Here is a 19,524-nt window from a genome sequence, read left to right as displayed (position 1 = left end):
TCATATTAAGTAGGCCTATAACAGTAAAAAAATATAATATTATTATCATGAATTACAATTACTTAATACAGGAAAATATTTTTTTTTAATTGATCAGTTATTTTTTATTAAAATATATTTTTTTATTATTAAATTATTTTAAAAAAGAAGTCCACATTGGTCCCCATGCAGCTCCCATTTAAGGAAAAATATATTATTCCAAAATAATCATTGCATGATTTTTCTTCACTTTAAGGCCCTTATAGTTTTTTCAATTGTAAACTTGAGGGAGTCAAATTGGAGTCAAATCAGCCAGAGCAACATGAAGAAAACATTACCTTTCAAGTGAGAAAGGCTGCAAAGGAAGACTGAAGTGCCATTAAAGTATGAGCCTGCGGGTAGCATGAATAAAGGTAGAGTTGTAGAAACGCCTGATTTAGAGGGAGGAAATGCAGACAACTGGTCTGTCAGCTAGTCTGAATAACCCCCTGAGCACACACACACACACACACACACACAAACGTCTGGTTCACTGTCTTTGTGGGGACTCTTCAAACAAACTGTATATTGTCTCCCTTTACACTAACCCTAAACTAAATCCAACTTTCTGCATATTATATAAAATAAATAAATAAAACAAACTCATTCTGTATGATTTATAAACTTGTTTTGTCATGAGGACTTCAATTTAAGTCCCCACAGCCCATGAGTCAGTGTACCCCCCCCCCCCCACACACACACACACAAATCAGACTTTAGTCATCTGAGCACATTGACATTGCTAAAATCTCTCCTGAAATTCTAGAGGAGATGTAAAAAAAAAAAAACAACAACACAGAAACAGCTATAATCTATTTAATCTCATTGCTGTCCAGTAGGGGGAACATTTTTTTTCTTCCTTTTCAGATGTATTGTTCCAAATGAACGGCACTGAATATTATAATGCCCTTATTATGTTCCAAACCCATATGACGTCCTTTCTTCTGTGGAACACAAAAGCTAATTATTTTTATTAAGCTGCACTTTAACTGCAAATGCATGGAAAGGAATGATCTGCAAAGTGCACACTCGTAGACTAGATCTTCTTTTGAGCTCCATCAAAGAAGTTCACCCCACTGACTTATTTTACTCAGGGTTTTCTGAAACATTTTTACATAAATATTAAAAACAATTGTGCATTTTAAAGTTGTGGAAACAATTAAATATATATGAATAGAGTAAACAAAAAACGTAATATATGAATAACTAAATTTGATATATAGCCTAACAAATAAATTTAAAGATTAAACAAGTTAAGTTTTGTCTCAATCTCTCAATCTGGCCCGTTGTCAATCTAAACACACTCTTCACCACAATGGAAACGCCACAAAATGAAACAGAACATTAATAAACACTAACAGATCTTCTCCTATTACATTTGGGCAAAAAAAAAAGCACCAAAAAAAAAATACACTTAATTTCAACACTTAATCTCCTTAAACAGTCCATATCAAACCATGCTGGGAAAATCAATTTTACACTTTTGGCGTGTGATTGCTTATTGTGTCCAACTTATCACTGAAACACGATCCATTAAAGGTAGGGTAGGTAGGAATTGGTTAAAAAACTTTTTTTCTAAACTTGTTTAAACTTTTTTTTATACATCAATACATAATTAAAATGTAAGTACTCTGAAAAAGAAAGTATAAAAATTGAGTGTCTGTAGACCTCTCACGACTGTTTTAAAGACAGCTCATTATTTCCATTCACTCCACCTTCTCCCTTCTGGGCTCTTTCCAAAGCCACGCCCCCAAAATACATGAACGCGCCTCACCAGCCGCTCAGCTGGAAGACGCATTATTTACCTCAGAAGAGCAGTGTGCATGTAGTGACATCATGTCAGAATCACATGTAATAAAAAAAATCTAACTTTATCAGTATGAATATAAACAAATAAGATGTATTATAGTACTCACTATCAAGCTAGAATACCGATAGCCTACTGGTAAAGTTTAAAATATATTTTTGTTTGACTTGGTAACGAGCTAGTTACATTTATAAGGCAAAGAAAACGGGTAGCATCATGTTTTTCCAATAACATCAGTTATACTGTAATGAAGATGAATTTCGTGTAAAATTCTTAACATATACTTTGTTTTGCATGTAAGAATTTCCATGATGAAAGCGTTGTTGATTAGCAGTAGCTAAAGCTAACTTAGCTCTTAAAAAAAGTTCCTGGATGCGGTGTACTAGCTTTTACACATGCATTTTGTTATCTAAAGTTAATTTTTGCGAAATTCAGCACGACAGCGATCAACTTGAGCTAAGCATATAGAGTATTTATCATCTCTACTAATGGCTATTGTAACTTTATGCTAAGTAATGTTATGTTAGCTATATTAGGCAGCTTCATGTGCTCTTGATAAATGCTTCATGAAAACATAAACCAAAAAAAATTATAATCAAAATGAAAGATTACCCGTCGAGTAGAAATACAGCAATGAGTCATTTTTCAGGTCCCTCAGTTCTCACCATCGTTTGATTTCTTTGTTTATCCAAAGACTTTCTGTGCATTACCTTTTCTCGTCCGGTCTTCCTCTTTTGCATTGTTTGCCTTCGCTGACTGTAAAACCCTGCACTGTGAATTTTGAATGCTCTTTCTCTGCCATTATTTTGCCTAGGTTTCTTGCCTCTTGAACTGCTCAAATCAAACGAGCGCGTGCACATGTGGGCAGATCCTGAAGCGAAAGCGGTGGTCGCCATGGTAGCGAGAGAGAGAGTGACGGTCGCGATCACTTGATTCTGCCCGAACGAAAATAATGAGCGGTGTTTATTGCAGATTAAAAAGTCTAGAGTCACTCAGTTTTTATACTCTCCTTTTCAGAGTACTTACAATTTAATTATGTATTGACATATAAAGAAAGTTTAAACAAATTTGGACAAAAGTGTTTTAGATCAGTCCTACCTACCCTACCTTTAAGAGCTGAGGGGTGATAACTTTTTGAATTTGAAGATCAAGATAAATTGTACTTTGTAATTTGTCTTCCGGGAAACATGTAAGGATCTTCTTTCTGTTGCTTCTGAAGGGCAGCACTAAATGAAAAACAAAAATTATATTTAAACCAAAAAAAATTTCCATTTTCATCCTGTTCAAAGGTTTTCACCCCCGGGACTTAATTAATCGCTTTTCCTTCTGGGGCATCAGTGAATGTTTTTTTTATTTTTTTTATAGTTGTGTTTGAGTCCCTCAGTTGTCCTCAGTGTGAAAAGATGGACCTCAAAATCATACAGTCACTGCTGGAGAGGGTTTAAATAAAGTTTTAAATGGCTACACATTTTTAGTTGAATAGCTAGACATATTGTTGTGATGCTTCTCAAATCACTGGATAAAGGCGTCTTGCTTTACTAAACTAAACAGAAGTATAAATAAATTGAATGATTAATAAACATTTGAGTACATTAGTTACGGTGGCGGAAGGTGATAACAGAAGAGTTACTGCACTAATCTGCGTCTCACGGTGTGTTTAATAATATAATTCATGAGTCAATAAGCCTTAACATGTCTACAGGTAGAAGAGTTTCAGGAAGTAAAAAAAAAAAAAGATAATTTTCTGGTATTTCACAAATACTTTAAAAAGTAATCTGGGATTATACCTCAAATGGGACTCAATTTCCTTTTTAGCCTGATTTCATGCACCTTTCTGAACTTCTGCACTTAACTTTTTTTTTTTTTTTTTTTTGCAGGGGTTATTTCCTGCAGCATAGATTTTTTTTTTTTTTTGATTTTGACAGGCATAAGCAATTCTCTGTTCAAGAATGAGACCAAAAAAAAAAAACACATGACAGTGTCTTCACAATTTCCTCAAAAACACCTGTTACTAAGTTCAAACTACAACCCTCAAGACCAAAAGCAAACGCTTCAGTGACTTTTTCTTCTAAAAAATGATTTAAGAATCTTTGATTTTAATCTGAAACTTGTTTCCCTCCTGAGGACAGACCTTAAGGGAAAGAATGTTCCTTTTCTTCCAAGGGTGTCAGTGCAAGGGCGTATTTCACCACAGAGATAGAAGCATTATTCATCATTCATACTTAGTATTGAAAACATCACTGCAGGGAATTTGATCATCTCAACCATCGGATGCATCTATACTGTGGCATTTCTCCAATGTTTTGTAAACATTTTGTGCTTATTAAAAAATATTGCCAAATAAAAATGTGATTTCAGATCTTGCCTCAAGTCAAATCATCGTTCCAGATATTCCATGGAACTATAAGTAGAAATATGATATCTTGCTGCTTTTCAGAGATGTTTCACTTTCTATTTTTAAAGGTAATTTTTGGAAAATTTCTTCCTGTTTATTTCCAAGCCATAATCAATTATTAAAGGTACAATATGTAAGACGTATGGATTAAAATACCCCAAAACCACTAGAACACATTTTTTGTTATCCCAAATGTTTCCAAGAATGTGTAAATTCAGATAAATCAGCAATTTTAACCAGGACATGGACCATGTCAGTGTCTGTGTATCGCCTAACAATGACATCCTATTCACGCTACCCTTGATTTCCATGGAAGACACTTTAATATATTATGTGTTTTATTAGATGAGCAACTGTTTGGATGCATTCATCGACTGAAAACTAATGATTGTTATAGCTCAACACAGTTTATCTTATTGTTTAAATCTCATTTACATCGAGTATCACGTTTTACCATCCCTAAAATTGATCTAGATTATTGCAGTGTGCAACAAGTGTCTCATAACAGCGATCACACAGAGTAGCATTATAATAACTCAACACACTCAAATAATGTATAAAGCCCTATTCGGACAGGATTGTTTTAACATGGAGAGGTGGGGTAAAGTAATTATTACCAAAACTTCTCAGTGATTTTAGTTCCGTCCGAATGTGCTGTCTTAGTAATCATTAGTGACAATGTCAGTAAAGATTACGGCCACTTTTACCTTCTGGAAAAATTACCTCAGGTAATACTAATCCTGTGTGAATACACCCGCTGTAAATATTCTGTCATTTCCTGTTATAACTCATCTCCGGCATGACAACTCCAATCTTTTAAAATAATCTTACGAATATCTATTTACCTAATATGACACCCGCAATGTTGCCAGAAACATAATCATTGTTTGTTCGTCGGCCAGAGGAGAACTGGCACCCCGACTGAGCCTGGTTTCTCCCAAGGTTTTTTTCTCCATTCTGACCCTAAAGGAGTTTTGGTTCCTTGCCACCGTTGACTTTGTCTTTTTTCTTGCTCAGTTAGGGACACCTAAATTTCAACTATATTACCGATCTGCCCGCATTGACACTATATGATAATTGAAATGAGCTACATAACATTACTGTTTTCACCAGAGCGGCTGTACAGCCGAATCAAATTCTGTTGCATTATCTTCCAGTTAACACTGTGAAGCTTCTTTGAAACAATTGGACTTGTAAAAAGCGCTATATAAATAAAGGTGATTTAATTTTGATTTGATTTAAAAGTAGTCTTCCCTAAAAGTAGTAGAAAGCTGGTCAGTTTTGACATTTCTTTTAGCTTTAGGTAAGTGCCTAATAACAACAGAATCCAATCAGAATTTAATTAATTTATTAATAGAATATTAATATTCATTAACAGGGCTTAATATGATAACACAGCAAAACAGCGCTGTGTTTCACCACATTCGCATGAGCTGAAGCGGTCGTCTGCGGTATATTAAAACCTCCACGAAATCAAGGCATCATCAAGACATGCTTTGGTTTTGAATAAGCAGCAAAACATTAAATGTTGTGGCTTTATGTTTATGTGATTAAAATGATTTTTTGCCAAAGTCCCTGTATAAAGTCTTTGATTTTGCATAGGTGTACTACTAATGAGGAGTTATTAATAGTCCTGTTACAAACACCTGATGCCTTGCTTTCCACAGCCCTTCCACACCCAATGACATCTGAATGATATGCGTGCAGTGATGACACATTTCTCCTAACTTCAGTAGCTATTACAACATGGGTGTACTTTATATAAAAAAAACAATATATATAAAAAAAACACGGAAAGGCAAGATATTCTTTTATCCTTTACGAAATGGTAAAAGGTCACAGATTCCATCTATGTCAGCCACACCACAACCCATTTATTTACTAATTTGTCTGCAGGGTCTCTTATCTGCTACTAACAGGTGAAAAAAAAACAATAGAATACACCTATTTTACTCAAGGAATGAGTAAACCCTAAAACAACAATAATGTGCGTCATTTCAGTTGTGCCAAAGATATAATTGATGAATGTCCTAATTGTTAGCTTGTTCGAGCCTTATAGCTTTGGGTTATGATAATGGAAAATTGCTAAATCTCAAGGTGACTCATGGTGCAGCTTTCAGGCAGAGTGTTGTGGTCTTGGTCTCATATAAACATCTTGTGGGTATGGGTCATCATAGGCTACTCTATTTCCAACAAACTACAGATGATAATAGTTATATAAAAATTCACAGGACGGCTTTGAACTGCTACTTGGCTACTAGAAAAGTCAGAATTTTAGTTAATTAGAATATAAAGCCTGGTTCATGGAATAACAAATCTCACGAGGATCTGGTATAAACATGTAACCAAATATTAAAAATTGGGAGGGACCAAATGTGAAACTTTATTGAAAGTTGAGCGTGTTATTACCCAGGTGGTATTATTTTCATTTCTTTGACATCATGTTCTAGACGGCTTGTCTATTCTTGGGCTATGATTAGACCGGGTTAGACGTCTAATAAATTTTCACAGGCAGTCCAAATTTTGCCTTCTTTTAGCCTAGGTGCCAGGGCTGTGTTTTGATGGCTTTTAGACATCTTTTTATCACAAAATTGCTTGCTGGGTACTTACTTTAACCCTCCAAAAGGTAAAGTGCACCACAGGATACATACTCTTTAATCTCATGTAGGAGGCATGAAAACCATTTTTCCATCCAATTATGTTAATATTCCCAGTTAGTTCCAGTCAATTGATTCTGATTTACTACAAAACAAACACGACCGCTTCACCCAACGGTTCTGTATCACTAGAACACAACACCCTTAGCAACCACTCTTAGCAACGTAAACATACGTTTGTTCTAAAGTAATTAATTTATTGAGAGAGAGAGAGCTCGAGTGAGTGAGTGAGTGTACCTGCGTTTACAAATAGTAGCTATTTAACTTCAGGTCTAACATATGTAATAAAAAATCCGTTTTAATGTCCACTGCAATATCTGGTCCTTTTAACATGCTCTCCCATGCCTGACACTGACAGCGCTGTCAGTTACGTATTGCTCAAATAAGTTTCAATATGAATCCGAAAGACTCAATCATAAACAGTTTTTGCCGCCATCTAACGGTGTAATAATGTAACTTGTGTTGCTGTTCATGGTCAGGGACTTTCTTTCTTTCTTTCTTTCTTTCTTTCTTTCTTTCTTTCTTTCTTTCTTTCTTTCTTTCTTTCTTTCTTTCTTTCTTTCTTTCTTTTTGGAGGGCTACCCTGAAATACTTGACTGAATACTTGAATACGTAGAATACTACCCTGAATAACCTAAATACTTCTAAACAAAGCATTCAGGATTACTTAGAAAATTACATTATATAATCTATTAGGGATGGAGCTAAACTGCAAGACAGTGAGCCTCAAGGAATTGCCCACCTCTTGAAGACTAGACAGTTCAGCAGTGTAAAATTACAAGGCATACCTCAATTTTAGACATGTTTTAGACACTTAGATGTATGTATGTCATATAGTATATTTTGCATAGCCTATTACATATTTTGCATTAAATAAAGCATAGAAATATTGATGACTTTTTTATACACTCAGTATATCCTGGGAGATACAGCTAATCAAATCCAAACTATATCAAATATTTCAAAAAGTAGTTTTACTCATGCCCAGATGATATAAAAAATGACATGAAATGATTTAAATTTGCTGCTCATTTTCCATTCCTTCCTGATTTAAGGCTTAAGAAGGTCCACTGGTGCCATCTACTGTCAAAAACAGATTGCACGTGTGAAGTGTTTTTAAGCAAGTGAAATCCTGGGACCCAGGAATAGACTTTTGCCCTCTGTAGTGGACATCTATCATACATGATGGCACAGTCTGGATGTCCTGTAAAAAGCACATTCAGGGCTTCTCGGAGATACCAAATATTTGGAGGTTTCACAATAAAAACTGCCTCTCCTTTGTCTTTAAAAAGGACTGACTTCAATTTAGTGATCAAATGTTACACTTGTGGAAATAAGAAAATACCTTGTGATTATCATTTAAATCTGACTAATACTCAAATTATTTGTCATAAATCAACATCTAAGGAAAATGTTATGGGGTTTCAATTCAAAATATGACTTCCCGTTATAAAAAAATGGATATCGACATGTGTCCTATTCATAGACTGTAATAACTAAGACACCAGGTCTTTAAAGCATGTTTATCAGGCATTTTACACACATATTGCATAAAGCAAAATGGTATATCATATCATTCTGTTTTATCTTTCATAAAGTTGAGGAAAAAATTATACAAATTAAAATTAAAATAATTTTAAAAAATCCTGAAACCTGTTTTTGCCTATTCATGTCTATAAATGTATTTTATTTATTTATTTATTTATTTATTTATTTATTTAAGAAAGAAAGAAAGAAAGAAAGAAAGAAAGAAAGAAAGAAAGAAAGAAAGAAAGAAAGAAAGAAAGAAAGAAAGAAAGAAAGAAATAAATGTGTAGAATGTGTGTTTCATCACAGCCCTCAAATTCGACGTCACACAGAACCTGCGTACAACGTCAAGTCACTTGACAGGTGTACCCGGAAGAAACGGCGTTTTTGAAAATGGCGAACAACCTAAACTGTAGCCCAAACAGAGGAAAGTAGACCTGACTTTCGTCCAAGCCCCGACTGGAGCGAGCTGTGAGACGGGCTCGGTGATGCGTGTAGAGCGAAAGAATGTCATCTGAAATAAGAATCAGCGGCGTGAGGATGGCACTAGACGACAGCGTGACGGCAGACTCTTACACCGTGAGTCCCAATAACAATCAAACTAGAAATACAAAACGAAACTGCCTGTTTACAAAAGCTGATCTAGAAATTGCGATTAAGCTGACTGTTAGCGTTAGCCTAATAACGTTACTGGTATACAGTCAAAAATTAAGTACACCCTTTTGAGTCCTATCAGGATACGTATCAGGACATGCGAAAGTAGATCAAAGTTTGGTAAATACAACTTCAGATGATCAACAACGCATGACATTACACCGGGACCGTGCCATTGTTTATTTAACAAAAATAAAGCCAAAATGGAGAAGCCATATGTGACAACATTAAGTACATCCCATGATTTAATGTTTGCTTGTAGAACCACCTTTAGCAGCAATAAATAACTAGTAATAAGTAATCATTTTCTATATGACGTTATCAATCTCACATCTAGAGCCATAGGTAACGTTATAGACCTCTTTGATAATAACTTATAAGTGACAGGTTTTATCATCACAGAGGTCATCATCATGAGCTAAGGTTGATTGGTTTCTGTGGTTTCCTACCATATGTGCAAGGCCAAAACAATATTTTTCGGATAACAATAGCTTTAAAACCATGTCTTTGGGCAGTAAGTTACTATTTATAGATATTTTAAGTAAGCAATCATTTACCTGGTGGGAGTGTGTTAACACTCCATAAATCAGTAATGAGGTGGCTTTCACAGTTACAGATTTGAAAAACAAAAAGGCTGGAATAAAGACCCCTAAACTCTTACATAATGAAACTTTCATCATATAAAGAACTGTTTACATGTAAAGAACCTTTAAAGAACCACTTTTTAGTGTGTAGATTATTTGTCAATACCCTTTTTTTTCTCTGAAGCCCTAGACTCTTAGTCTCCTTGTCTCGCTTCCCTTCCTAAAGCTGAGCTTTGACTGATAGTCTTTTCATTTTCATCTGTATCAGTGAAGAAAGTATAGTGTCAGCTGAAATTTTTGCTTTATGAATAATATTTTTTTTTATTATATATATATATATAAGTGAATTTACTTTACCAGGAAAGCTAGGTAACTAAATTAATTCGCAATATGTACACACATCATTATTAATCTTATGCCTATGACGACAATGGCTTTGTTAAAGTTTCTTTCCCCTCTCTCATTTGCATTACATGAATCATGTAAATTTGGCCTATTTTCAGTTTAAAAGGGCGAAATTAGACAAAAGCTTATTAGTTTGCCTGATTATTCTATCCTAAAACAGCTGTCAAATATGAAATGTTTAGTTTAGCTAGTTACATCTTACATACACACTTTATGACCATTAACTAACACATTGTACTCCTGTGAATATAAAGCCTGCCTGCTTTAATTGAATTGGTCGTCTCAAATATTTGGACATTGACAAGCAGTGACCGTCACCTCAGATGAGAAGATCTTAGTGCTGTACCATATCATTGCAGCACTAAAGTAGAGTTAAAGATGCACTATGTAGGATTTTTGCAGTAAAATAGCAAAAAAACAACAGGCCAGTTATATATTTTGTTCAGTTGAGTTCTTACAATATCCCAAATGTTTCCAAATATTTGTTAATTTTGAGAAAATTGCTATTTTAACCAAGGAATCGGGACGTCTGAGGGAGTCCACTGTCATTTGCGTCCTATCAGCATTACCCTCGGTTTCGGATTTTATTTGGCAGAAATGCTTTACTCTCACTGCAGTGCAAAAAGTGTCACAGCAGCTGCCGAGCGAATGCACAGAGTAATGTCATAACATCATTTTAAACACACTTAAATGTATCTGATATGATAAACAGAGCTGCGTTACCTCAAACTCCTCATGACCGGAAAAGTGGAAATTGCGACAGTGTCCCATTAGCCTGACAAGCCAGACCCACATGTTTGGTCTGGAAACTCACCATTGACAGGGCTCAATCCGAGGGGCGGGATAAACGATTGTCTTTCAAACTCCCTCTGCATGCAATAGGAAGGATGGTGCTACCACCAACCAGAGCAACGAAGGTGAAACAGAGCTTGTTGATAGATTAAACATTCGCCGTATCCGGTCAGCAAAACTCCGAACACATCTTCCCTTTTTAAGAATGACTTCAGTGCCGTTCTTTGTTCTTTTCTCAGAGAAAAGCTTAACTCCAAGTCTTCCAGAGTCGCGGTCAGAGCTGATTCGAAAGACGTTCGCCAGTGTCTGCGTTTACTAGAAGCACGCAAACGCAACTCTGCCGTCGTCATTATGGCCCCGCCCACCGACTCTATACACGATGTGATTGGCCTGACAAGAGTTAGGCGAATACCGCTCAGAAGGGTATTGAGAGTTGCTAGATGACACTCGCGGGCAGATTTAAAAACGTTGTTTTGAGTAGGTTGCCCTCTATCGGATGGAAAAAGGACATAGTGTAGCTTTAATACTATATTAGTCAATTATTTCACAACATTTATTATTTACACCTCTGAAAAATACAGATGTCCGGACCTAGGTGACCTCATAGCTGGCTACGGCCATGCTCACATTGTTGTGGAGGAATTTTGGTCCACTCTTTATAAACTTTGCTTCAGATCATTGAGGTTTGCACTGCAGGCATTTGTTTATGAACAAATCTCTTAAAGGTCCCACTACAGCATTTCAGTTAGGTTAAGGACTGGACTTTGACTAGGTCAGGTTAACCACTTAATTTCTTTCTCTTCAGCCGTTCTATTGTAGGTTTGCTGGTGTTCTTGTGATCATTTTCCAAGCTTTAGCTGTCGAACAGATAGCCTTACATTTTACTCTAGAATACTTAGTTCATTGTCGACTTAGTGACTGCAAGGTGCCCAGGTTCTGTGGCTGCAAAACAAGCTCAAATCATCACACCTGCTCCACCGTGCTTGACCGTTTATATGAGGTATTTGTGCTGATATGCTGTGTTTAATTTTCATCAAATGTGGCACTGTGCAATATTGTCAAATATCTAAACTTTGGTCTTATCTGTCCAGAGGACATTGTTCCAGAAGACTTGAAATTTGTTCATATGCAACTTTGCAAACCTAAGCAATGTTGCCATGTTCTTTTTAAGAGAAGAGGCTTATTCCTGGCAACCCTTCCAAACAAGTCATACTTGTTCAGTATTTTTCTAATGTTTAAGAGTTTGTAGAGTCTGAGGTTTAGTTTTGGGTGTTATGTGATTTCTCTGAGCAGTGCACGTCCACTCCGGGTAAGATTTACAACTGTCTTGAATGTTTTTGTGAATAATCTTCTTCACTGTAGAATGATGGACTTCAGATTGTTTGGAAAACCCGTCCTAGATTGACTGGCAGCAACAAATGCTTCTCTCATTGCTCATGTCTTTCCTCCTTGACATTATGTTAAAACACACCTGAATGATCCAGACCAGTCAAACCTGTCAAAACCTCTGCTTTCAAAGAGTTGGTCATGCTTGCTGATGCTCAGTTGATCAAAGGCTGCAGGCATTTGATTAGCAGCGTCTGACTGCCACTTCCCCTCTTCATTCCTATGGAAGCAGTAAGGATGATGTACCTTAATTGTTTACACATTGCCTCTCCTTTTTGGCCAAGTTTTGTTATAACAACCATGACACGGTGTAATGTCATGTGTTTTTTTTTTGCTGTTCGCGTGAGGTTGTATGTACCTAATTTTAAGACCTGCCAAGGATTAGATTATTTTATTATGTCCTCCTGATATATAAAACCATAATAATTTAATAGAGTGTAATTTCTTTTTTTCACACAACTATATGGTACATTTTAATAGAACTTACTTATCTTTATCGTTTATTCACAGGAAAACCTCATCGGTACACTGTTAGCTATCTTTGGGAACCTGTTGGTCAGCATCTCAGTCAGCATACAGGTAAGTGTGTATTTGCAGCCTACATTTATAATTGCATTGTGATTCTGGGTGAGGGTGTGTTCAGGTTACACCCTGAAAGTCATCTGCTTTTATTTGCCTTTTCTTTACATCTTGTTTAATAACCAAGCTGTTATTTGGTATAGTATCTAGGAGAGTGGGTTTAAAAAGGTGTAATAGAAAAACATATATAATGACTGATGTTTTCTCTAACAGAAACAAAGTCATGTGACGTTGGCAGGAAATAAAGACCTGAGGCAATACTACTATACTAAGACCTGGTGGTCTGGCATGATGCTGATGGTTCTGGGGGAGGGCGCCCTGTTTGTGTCTTATGCATTTGCTCCACTCTCTCTCATAGCTCCACTTAATGCCGTTTCTGTCATAAGTAAGTATTATTATTATGTTGCATTCACTTCCAAAATAATACTGCGTTCTTATTGTTGATGTAATTAATTTTGTTACAGTGCTTCTTGTCTGATGTTATTTGCATAAATATGTTATGTAATATAGCTCTGTCTGAAGCAGTGTTATATAACTATCACTGAGATATTATGATAGTTTTTATTAATATATATATATTAGTTGGTTAGTTTTTATTACTTTTTATTTCAGTTTTAGTTTAGTTATTTCAACTAGCTAGAAGTTTTCATTTTGCTTAATTTCAATTAATATTTATTTTATTTCATGTAATAACAAGTAGTTAGGTTCTTAGTTTATTATAATAACCCTGCTGTAAAGATGACCAGTGGCTTTGTTTTTCACAGCAAGCTCCATCTTAGGTTTCCTGTTTTTGCGGGAAAAGTGGAAGGCACAGGAATTCTTGAGTGAGTTCTGCCCATCTTTCTCAGTTAATATATAGAAACACCCCCCGCCAAATACAGATAAATCATGTTGATTGCTTTCAGTTGCATAATGCTGGCTTTGATGTGCCAGCTGTATTTCTTCCAGCTATGTTTTCAAAAGATTAAGGCCATGCATTGCTAAGCAACAAGAAGCTACCTATTAAATAATTGTATTATTAATGCAAAAAAAGTTTGCCGTAAATGCAGTCCCTATGCAGTGTAATTGTTCACATTGTTGACATTTCAAAAATGATTTGTTGCATTCTCTTATGTTTGTAGAGCGTTACATCTTGACTTTCCTGGGCTGTGCGTTGACGGCAGGCGGCACTTACCTCTTTGTAACATTTGGGCCGAACTCTCATGAAAAGCTGAATGCAGAGAACATAATAAAACATGTTATTGGCTGGCCCTTCCTCTTATACTTGGTAATACACACCCTGTGATTACACACACGCACACATTGTATGGTTATATAATGAGAGTAATATTCTAGTGTTTTTTGCTATTTAAGCACCTTCTCTTGTTTTTGCAAATGGCAAATATATATAAAAAAAATGTAATTACAGTGCACGTAAAGTGTTACTTTTGATAAACAAATTTAAGTGGAAAGAGATTTTTTGTTGCTTTTTTCAAGTGTTGTAATTAGCATTGAATGCGGTTTGTGTTTTTCCAGCTTCTGGGGATCATCACATTCTGTCTGCTGCTGTATTTCTACAAAAAGCGGAATGCAAACTACCTTGTCCTGATTTTGCTACTGGTGGCACTACTTGGTAGGACAATAACACAATAGCTGTTGTTTGTAGAGCCCATTGTGTCCACGAAACAAGTCAAAGTGCTCCAGAATATCTTGACAAAAAAGCTGAAGGAATGCTCTGATAAAGAAGTCATAAATATGCCATTGACCAAAATAATGGAGCTTTGCCCCTTAGGTTCAGTTACCGTAATCACAGTGAAGGCAGTTTCAGGGATGATTGTACTTAGCATCGTGGGTCCTCTACAGCTGTCATATCCCATATTCTACGTCATGTTCGTCTGCATGGTGGCTACTGTCGTCTTTCAAGCATCGTGAGTTATGCTGTTTGTTGTGTTGACATTCTGCTGTAAGACCTTGGAGATCAAATGCTCTTATATGACTTGACTTTCTTTTTTAGGTTTTTAGCACAGGCATCTCATCTGTATGATTCCTGTCTAATCGCCTGTGTGAATTACATTTTCTCAACAACATTTTCAATTGTGGCAGGTAGGACTTGCACATTTCTTACTCTGTCGATTTAGTCGACAGGTTTATCTTTTATTTCAGCACAGTGTTAGTGGTCTCGTTCTCATCCCATTCCATTTGTTTTGAAACAGGAGCCATATTTTATCAGGAGTTTAACCATGAGGATGTTCTGCACATTTGCATGTTTCTGTTGGGGTAGGTTTTGTGATGCATTCTAAGTTCATACCTACCATTCAATTATGTGGGCCTGGAATTTTTTTTTTTTTGAGTTGCTGAAAGAAAGGCTCACCAAGGCTGCATTTATTTGATCAAAAATATAGTAAAACAGTATCACTGTAAAATACACTGATCAGGCATAACATTATGACTTCAAGGGAAGTGAATAACACTGATTATCTCTTCATCACGGCACCTATAAGTGGGAGGAATATATTAGGCAGCAAGAGAACATTTTGTCATAAAAGTTGATGTGTTAGAAACAGGAAAAACGGACAAGCGTAGTATTTGAGCGAGTTTAACAATTGCCAAATTGTGATGGCGAGACGACTGGGTCATAGCATCTCCAAAACTGCAGCTCTTGTGGGCAACAGGGTCATTGGCAGCTAAGGCTCACAAGTCAAAGTTAACTTTAAAGCAGAGAATGTATAAACCTAAAACAGAAGACGACTCAAAAACCAAAGCATTGAACGTAACACTGGCTCTTATCCAAAGGAAGCTGTTTAAAAGAAAAGGCTTAAGAACACACAGGTGTACAAAAAATCTGTAGTATAAGCCATTCACAAAATTGCTGAATTTAATAATTGCTGATTTGAAAGTTTGTATATATATATATATATATATATATATATATATATATATATATATATATATATATATATATATATTTATATCTATTTTCAGCCCTAAATTTTACATTCAATATGTCATTCACCAAGGTGGAAAATACTCACTATAGTCCTATGTGATACACTGTAACACATATGTGTCAGAAAGGAAACTATTTGGTCATGGAATTCCACATACGTTTGTTTTCACAGCTGTAACCGTGACTAGGATCTGCGATTTGTTTGAATGTATCTTTGCTCTTTGTAATTTTCCACAGATGTGCTATATGCTTTCTTGGAGTGTTCCTGATTACTAAAAACAAGAGGAAGGTCAAAGCCTTTGAGCCGTATGTTACTATGGACATGGTGAAAGGTAGGTAGGTGTGTGTGTGTGTGTGTGTGTGTGTGTGTGTGTGTGTGTGTGTGTGTGTGTGTGTGTATATATATATATATATATATATATATATATATATCTCTCCATTTAACTAATATATATATATATATATATATATATATATATATATATATATATATATATATATATATATATATATATATATATATATGCAGTCGTGGTCACAATGTTATTGTTATTGTAAACTGTTATTGTTAAAAAAAATCACAAAAATCTAACCCTTTCATTAAAGTAAAATAATTGAAAATGGGGGGTAAATCTCATTATGCAATTTATGCTTTTCTCCAAAACACGTTGGCCACAATTGTTGGTACCCTTTTAATAAATACTTTTTGCAGCCTCCTTTTCCAAAGATAACAGCTCTGAGTCTTCTTCTGTAATGCCTGATGAGTTTGGAGAACACCTGAATAGAGATCAGAGACCATTCCTCCATACAGAATCTCTCCAGATCCTTCAGATTCCCTGATCCATGTTGGTGCTTCTTCTCTTCAGTTCAGCCACACATCTTCTATAGGGTTCAGGTCAGGAAACTGGAATGGTCATGGCAGAAGCTTCATTTTGTGCTCAGTGACACATTTGTGTGTTGATTTTGATGTTTGTTTTGGATCATTGTCCTAATGGGAGATCCAACCACGGCCCATTATAAGATTTCTAGCAGAATCCATCAGGTTTTGATTTTTTATCTTTTGGTATTTGCTAGAATTCATGATACCATGTATCTGAACAAGATGTCCAGGACCTCCAGCAAAAAAATAGGTCCACAACATTAAAGATCCAGTGGTATTTTTAGCCGTGGGCATGGGGTACTTTTTATCCCAGTTTGCACCAAACCCATCTGGTAGATTTGCTGCCAAAAAATATTTTATAGTTTCATCTGACCATAGAACCAGGTCCCTTTTGACTTTCCAGTCGTGTCTGATCACTGAATATGCTGGAGTTTGTTTATGGATGAGCGAGGAGGATTTTTCTTGAATCCCTCCTAAACAACATGTGGTGATGTAGGGGTTGTCTGAATTTTTTTAGGCTTTCTGACCCCAAGACTAATCTGTGTGATTCTCCATCTGTGATTCTTGGAGAGTCTTTGTGCACTCAAACGTTCCTTCTCACCGTGCATTAGGACAATATACACACACTTTCTCTTTCAAGCAGATTTGTAACATCTTTACTTAAATGGAGCTTCTTAATTATTGCCCTGATGGTGGAAACGGGGATTTTCAATGCTTAAGCTTTTTTCCTACAGCCTCTTTCTGTTTTGTGAAGCTCAACAATCTTTTACTGCACATCAGAACTATATTCTTTGGTTTCACTCATTGTGATAAATGATTAAGGGAATTTGGCTTTTATACCTCCTTATATTTATACTCCTGTGAAACAAGACATCGTAACTGGAAAATTTCATGTTCCTTGTCACCTTGGGGTGCTAAATTGTTTTAATATTAATGTAAATACACTTCAGAGATATTTTACTCATTTAAAATTCTAGGGGTACCAACAATTGTGGCCAATGTGTTTTAGAGAAAAGCATTTATTTCATAATGTGATTTCCCCCCCCATATCAAAAGGATAAATAATGCAGATTATTTTTTTACAGCCATATTGGGGTACCAACAATTTTGACCACGACTGAGTGTGTGTGTGTGTGTGTGTGTGTGTGTGTGTGTGTGTGTGTGTGTGTGTGTGTGTGTGTGTGTGTGTGTGTGTGTGTGTGTGTGTGTGTGTGTGTGTGTGTGTGTGTGTGTGTGTGTGTGTGTGTGTATGTATATATATATATATATATATATATATATATATATATATACATATACATATACATATACATATATATATATATATATATATATATATATATAGATAGATATAGATATAGATATATATTTCCAAGTGGGAGAACTCGCAAAATAGCAGGGTGTTCAAATATATATATATATTAAGATTTATAAAGAAAGCTGATGGGAAGATAGTCATAATGCTTTGCTTGGAATCTGGCTCAAGATACAAAGGCCAGCAGATGTTATATCTTATTTAGAGATGGCTGATTTGTAATTGTTATCATCAAGCTAAACAACCAGTCATCGAATTGGATTAAACACTGCATGTGTCAACACAGGTATTCCAACCATTCACAACAAAGGCTGGGCTGTGCAGCCTGATTACAATGGCTCGTTTTCCTACGGAGCACTGCAGAACAATGACAGTGTGGCTCCTGTGACGCTCCCAGTGGACCAAGAGCTGGCAGTATCTCCCAGACCTGTTAGCCCGTACCAATCATCAGACCTGAAGAAAGACTGAGCATAAATGTGCCCTGAAGTGCAATTAAGACTGTTATAAAATGAAAAATGCTACTCTGTGTTTAAGCATTATTGGTTTGATTTTTTGACAGCACTTATAGAAAGCAGTTCTAGAAAATTGGACCATTCTAGAACTGCTGTGTTTCTCTAGTCTCATCCTGAGCCAGGTAAGCACGCTATAACACATGCTAGGATGCAAATAAGGACTTCCACTGCTGGCGTTGTTTTTATCCTGAGGAATATTGATGTTATCTTTGTATGATACTCGTATCTGTAATCATGCTTTAAATGTGCTGGCTGACATTTGGATCGCTCCTGGTCTCTTATCAAAGTTACAAAGCTCATGTTAATAACCTAAATATACCTCAGAAGATGTTTTGGATTCTGCTACTGCTTTGTACCAGAGATACTGCAGTCGTTTCAGCTTTATTAGCCAAAGACTAATGTAGTTTGCACAATTCCCAGGTAGTTATATACAAATATATGTTGGGTACTGGCTTAATATATATTATGGACAAGCTCATAAAAGTCTCATTTTCCATTTTCGGGCCTAAATGTGTGCTGTGCCTATTATTTATTCTCTGTGCCTGTCTGAAGCATACCAAATAGACTTTCTGTTCAAATCTGCATGTTTATGGGTAATACATTGAATATCAGAACACTGCTGTTTGTTGAAATGTACAGATGCCTTGTATAAAAATGAGAAACACTGGTGGATATTTGGTCATGCATTCCATTGCTTTGATGTTTTTTGGGCTGTGGCTCTTTTTTTTAACACAGGTAATCATTAATGCTGTATTTATTAAACCATAAACTGATACTTTTTATTGAACGATAATGGGAAACCTGACTAAGCCACATTGAGTTATGTTTAAGTGCAATTACTACTGTATTGAGATCATGTAAATGTACTAATTAAATATTTTTTGAGAATTTTTATTTTATTTTTTAACCTAATGTTGTTTATACTATTAAACCTATAGATATGTATACATATCTATGATTACACCCATTCCACAATGACAACCACAATGTCTTTAACCAAAATAAAAACTGAAAAAGAACGCTTCAGTCCGCATTCTGTGTATTTAGCAGCACTGTGGTACAAATTCTGTTTATATATATATATATA

The 19,524-nt window shown here is 35.7% G+C and overlaps 1 protein-coding gene across 1 annotated transcript; it reads left to right on the top strand.

Moving 5' to 3' along the window:
- Positions 1-8,753: 8,753 nt before the first annotated feature.
- Positions 8,754-19,456, top strand: nipal3 (NIPA like domain containing 3). The gene is made up of 11 exons (XM_067455143.1): positions 8,754-8,983; positions 12,736-12,804; positions 13,018-13,189; positions 13,569-13,628; positions 13,926-14,071; positions 14,320-14,416; positions 14,576-14,711; positions 14,798-14,886; positions 14,997-15,060; positions 15,968-16,062; positions 18,212-19,456. The coding sequence occupies exons 1-11, from the start codon at positions 8,912-8,914 to the stop codon at positions 18,391-18,393; spliced, it is 1,182 nt and encodes a 393-aa protein (XP_067311244.1). The 5' UTR covers positions 8,754-8,911; the 3' UTR covers positions 18,394-19,456.
- Positions 19,457-19,524: the final 68 nt, after the last annotated feature.

The sequence above is a fragment of the Pseudorasbora parva genome, chromosome 10 (assembly GCF_024679245.1).
Source record: "Pseudorasbora parva isolate DD20220531a chromosome 10, ASM2467924v1, whole genome shotgun sequence".
NCBI classification, from domain to species: Eukaryota; Metazoa; Chordata; class Actinopteri; order Cypriniformes; family Gobionidae; genus Pseudorasbora; species Pseudorasbora parva.
This window is presented reverse-complemented; position numbering and strand designations above follow the sequence as displayed.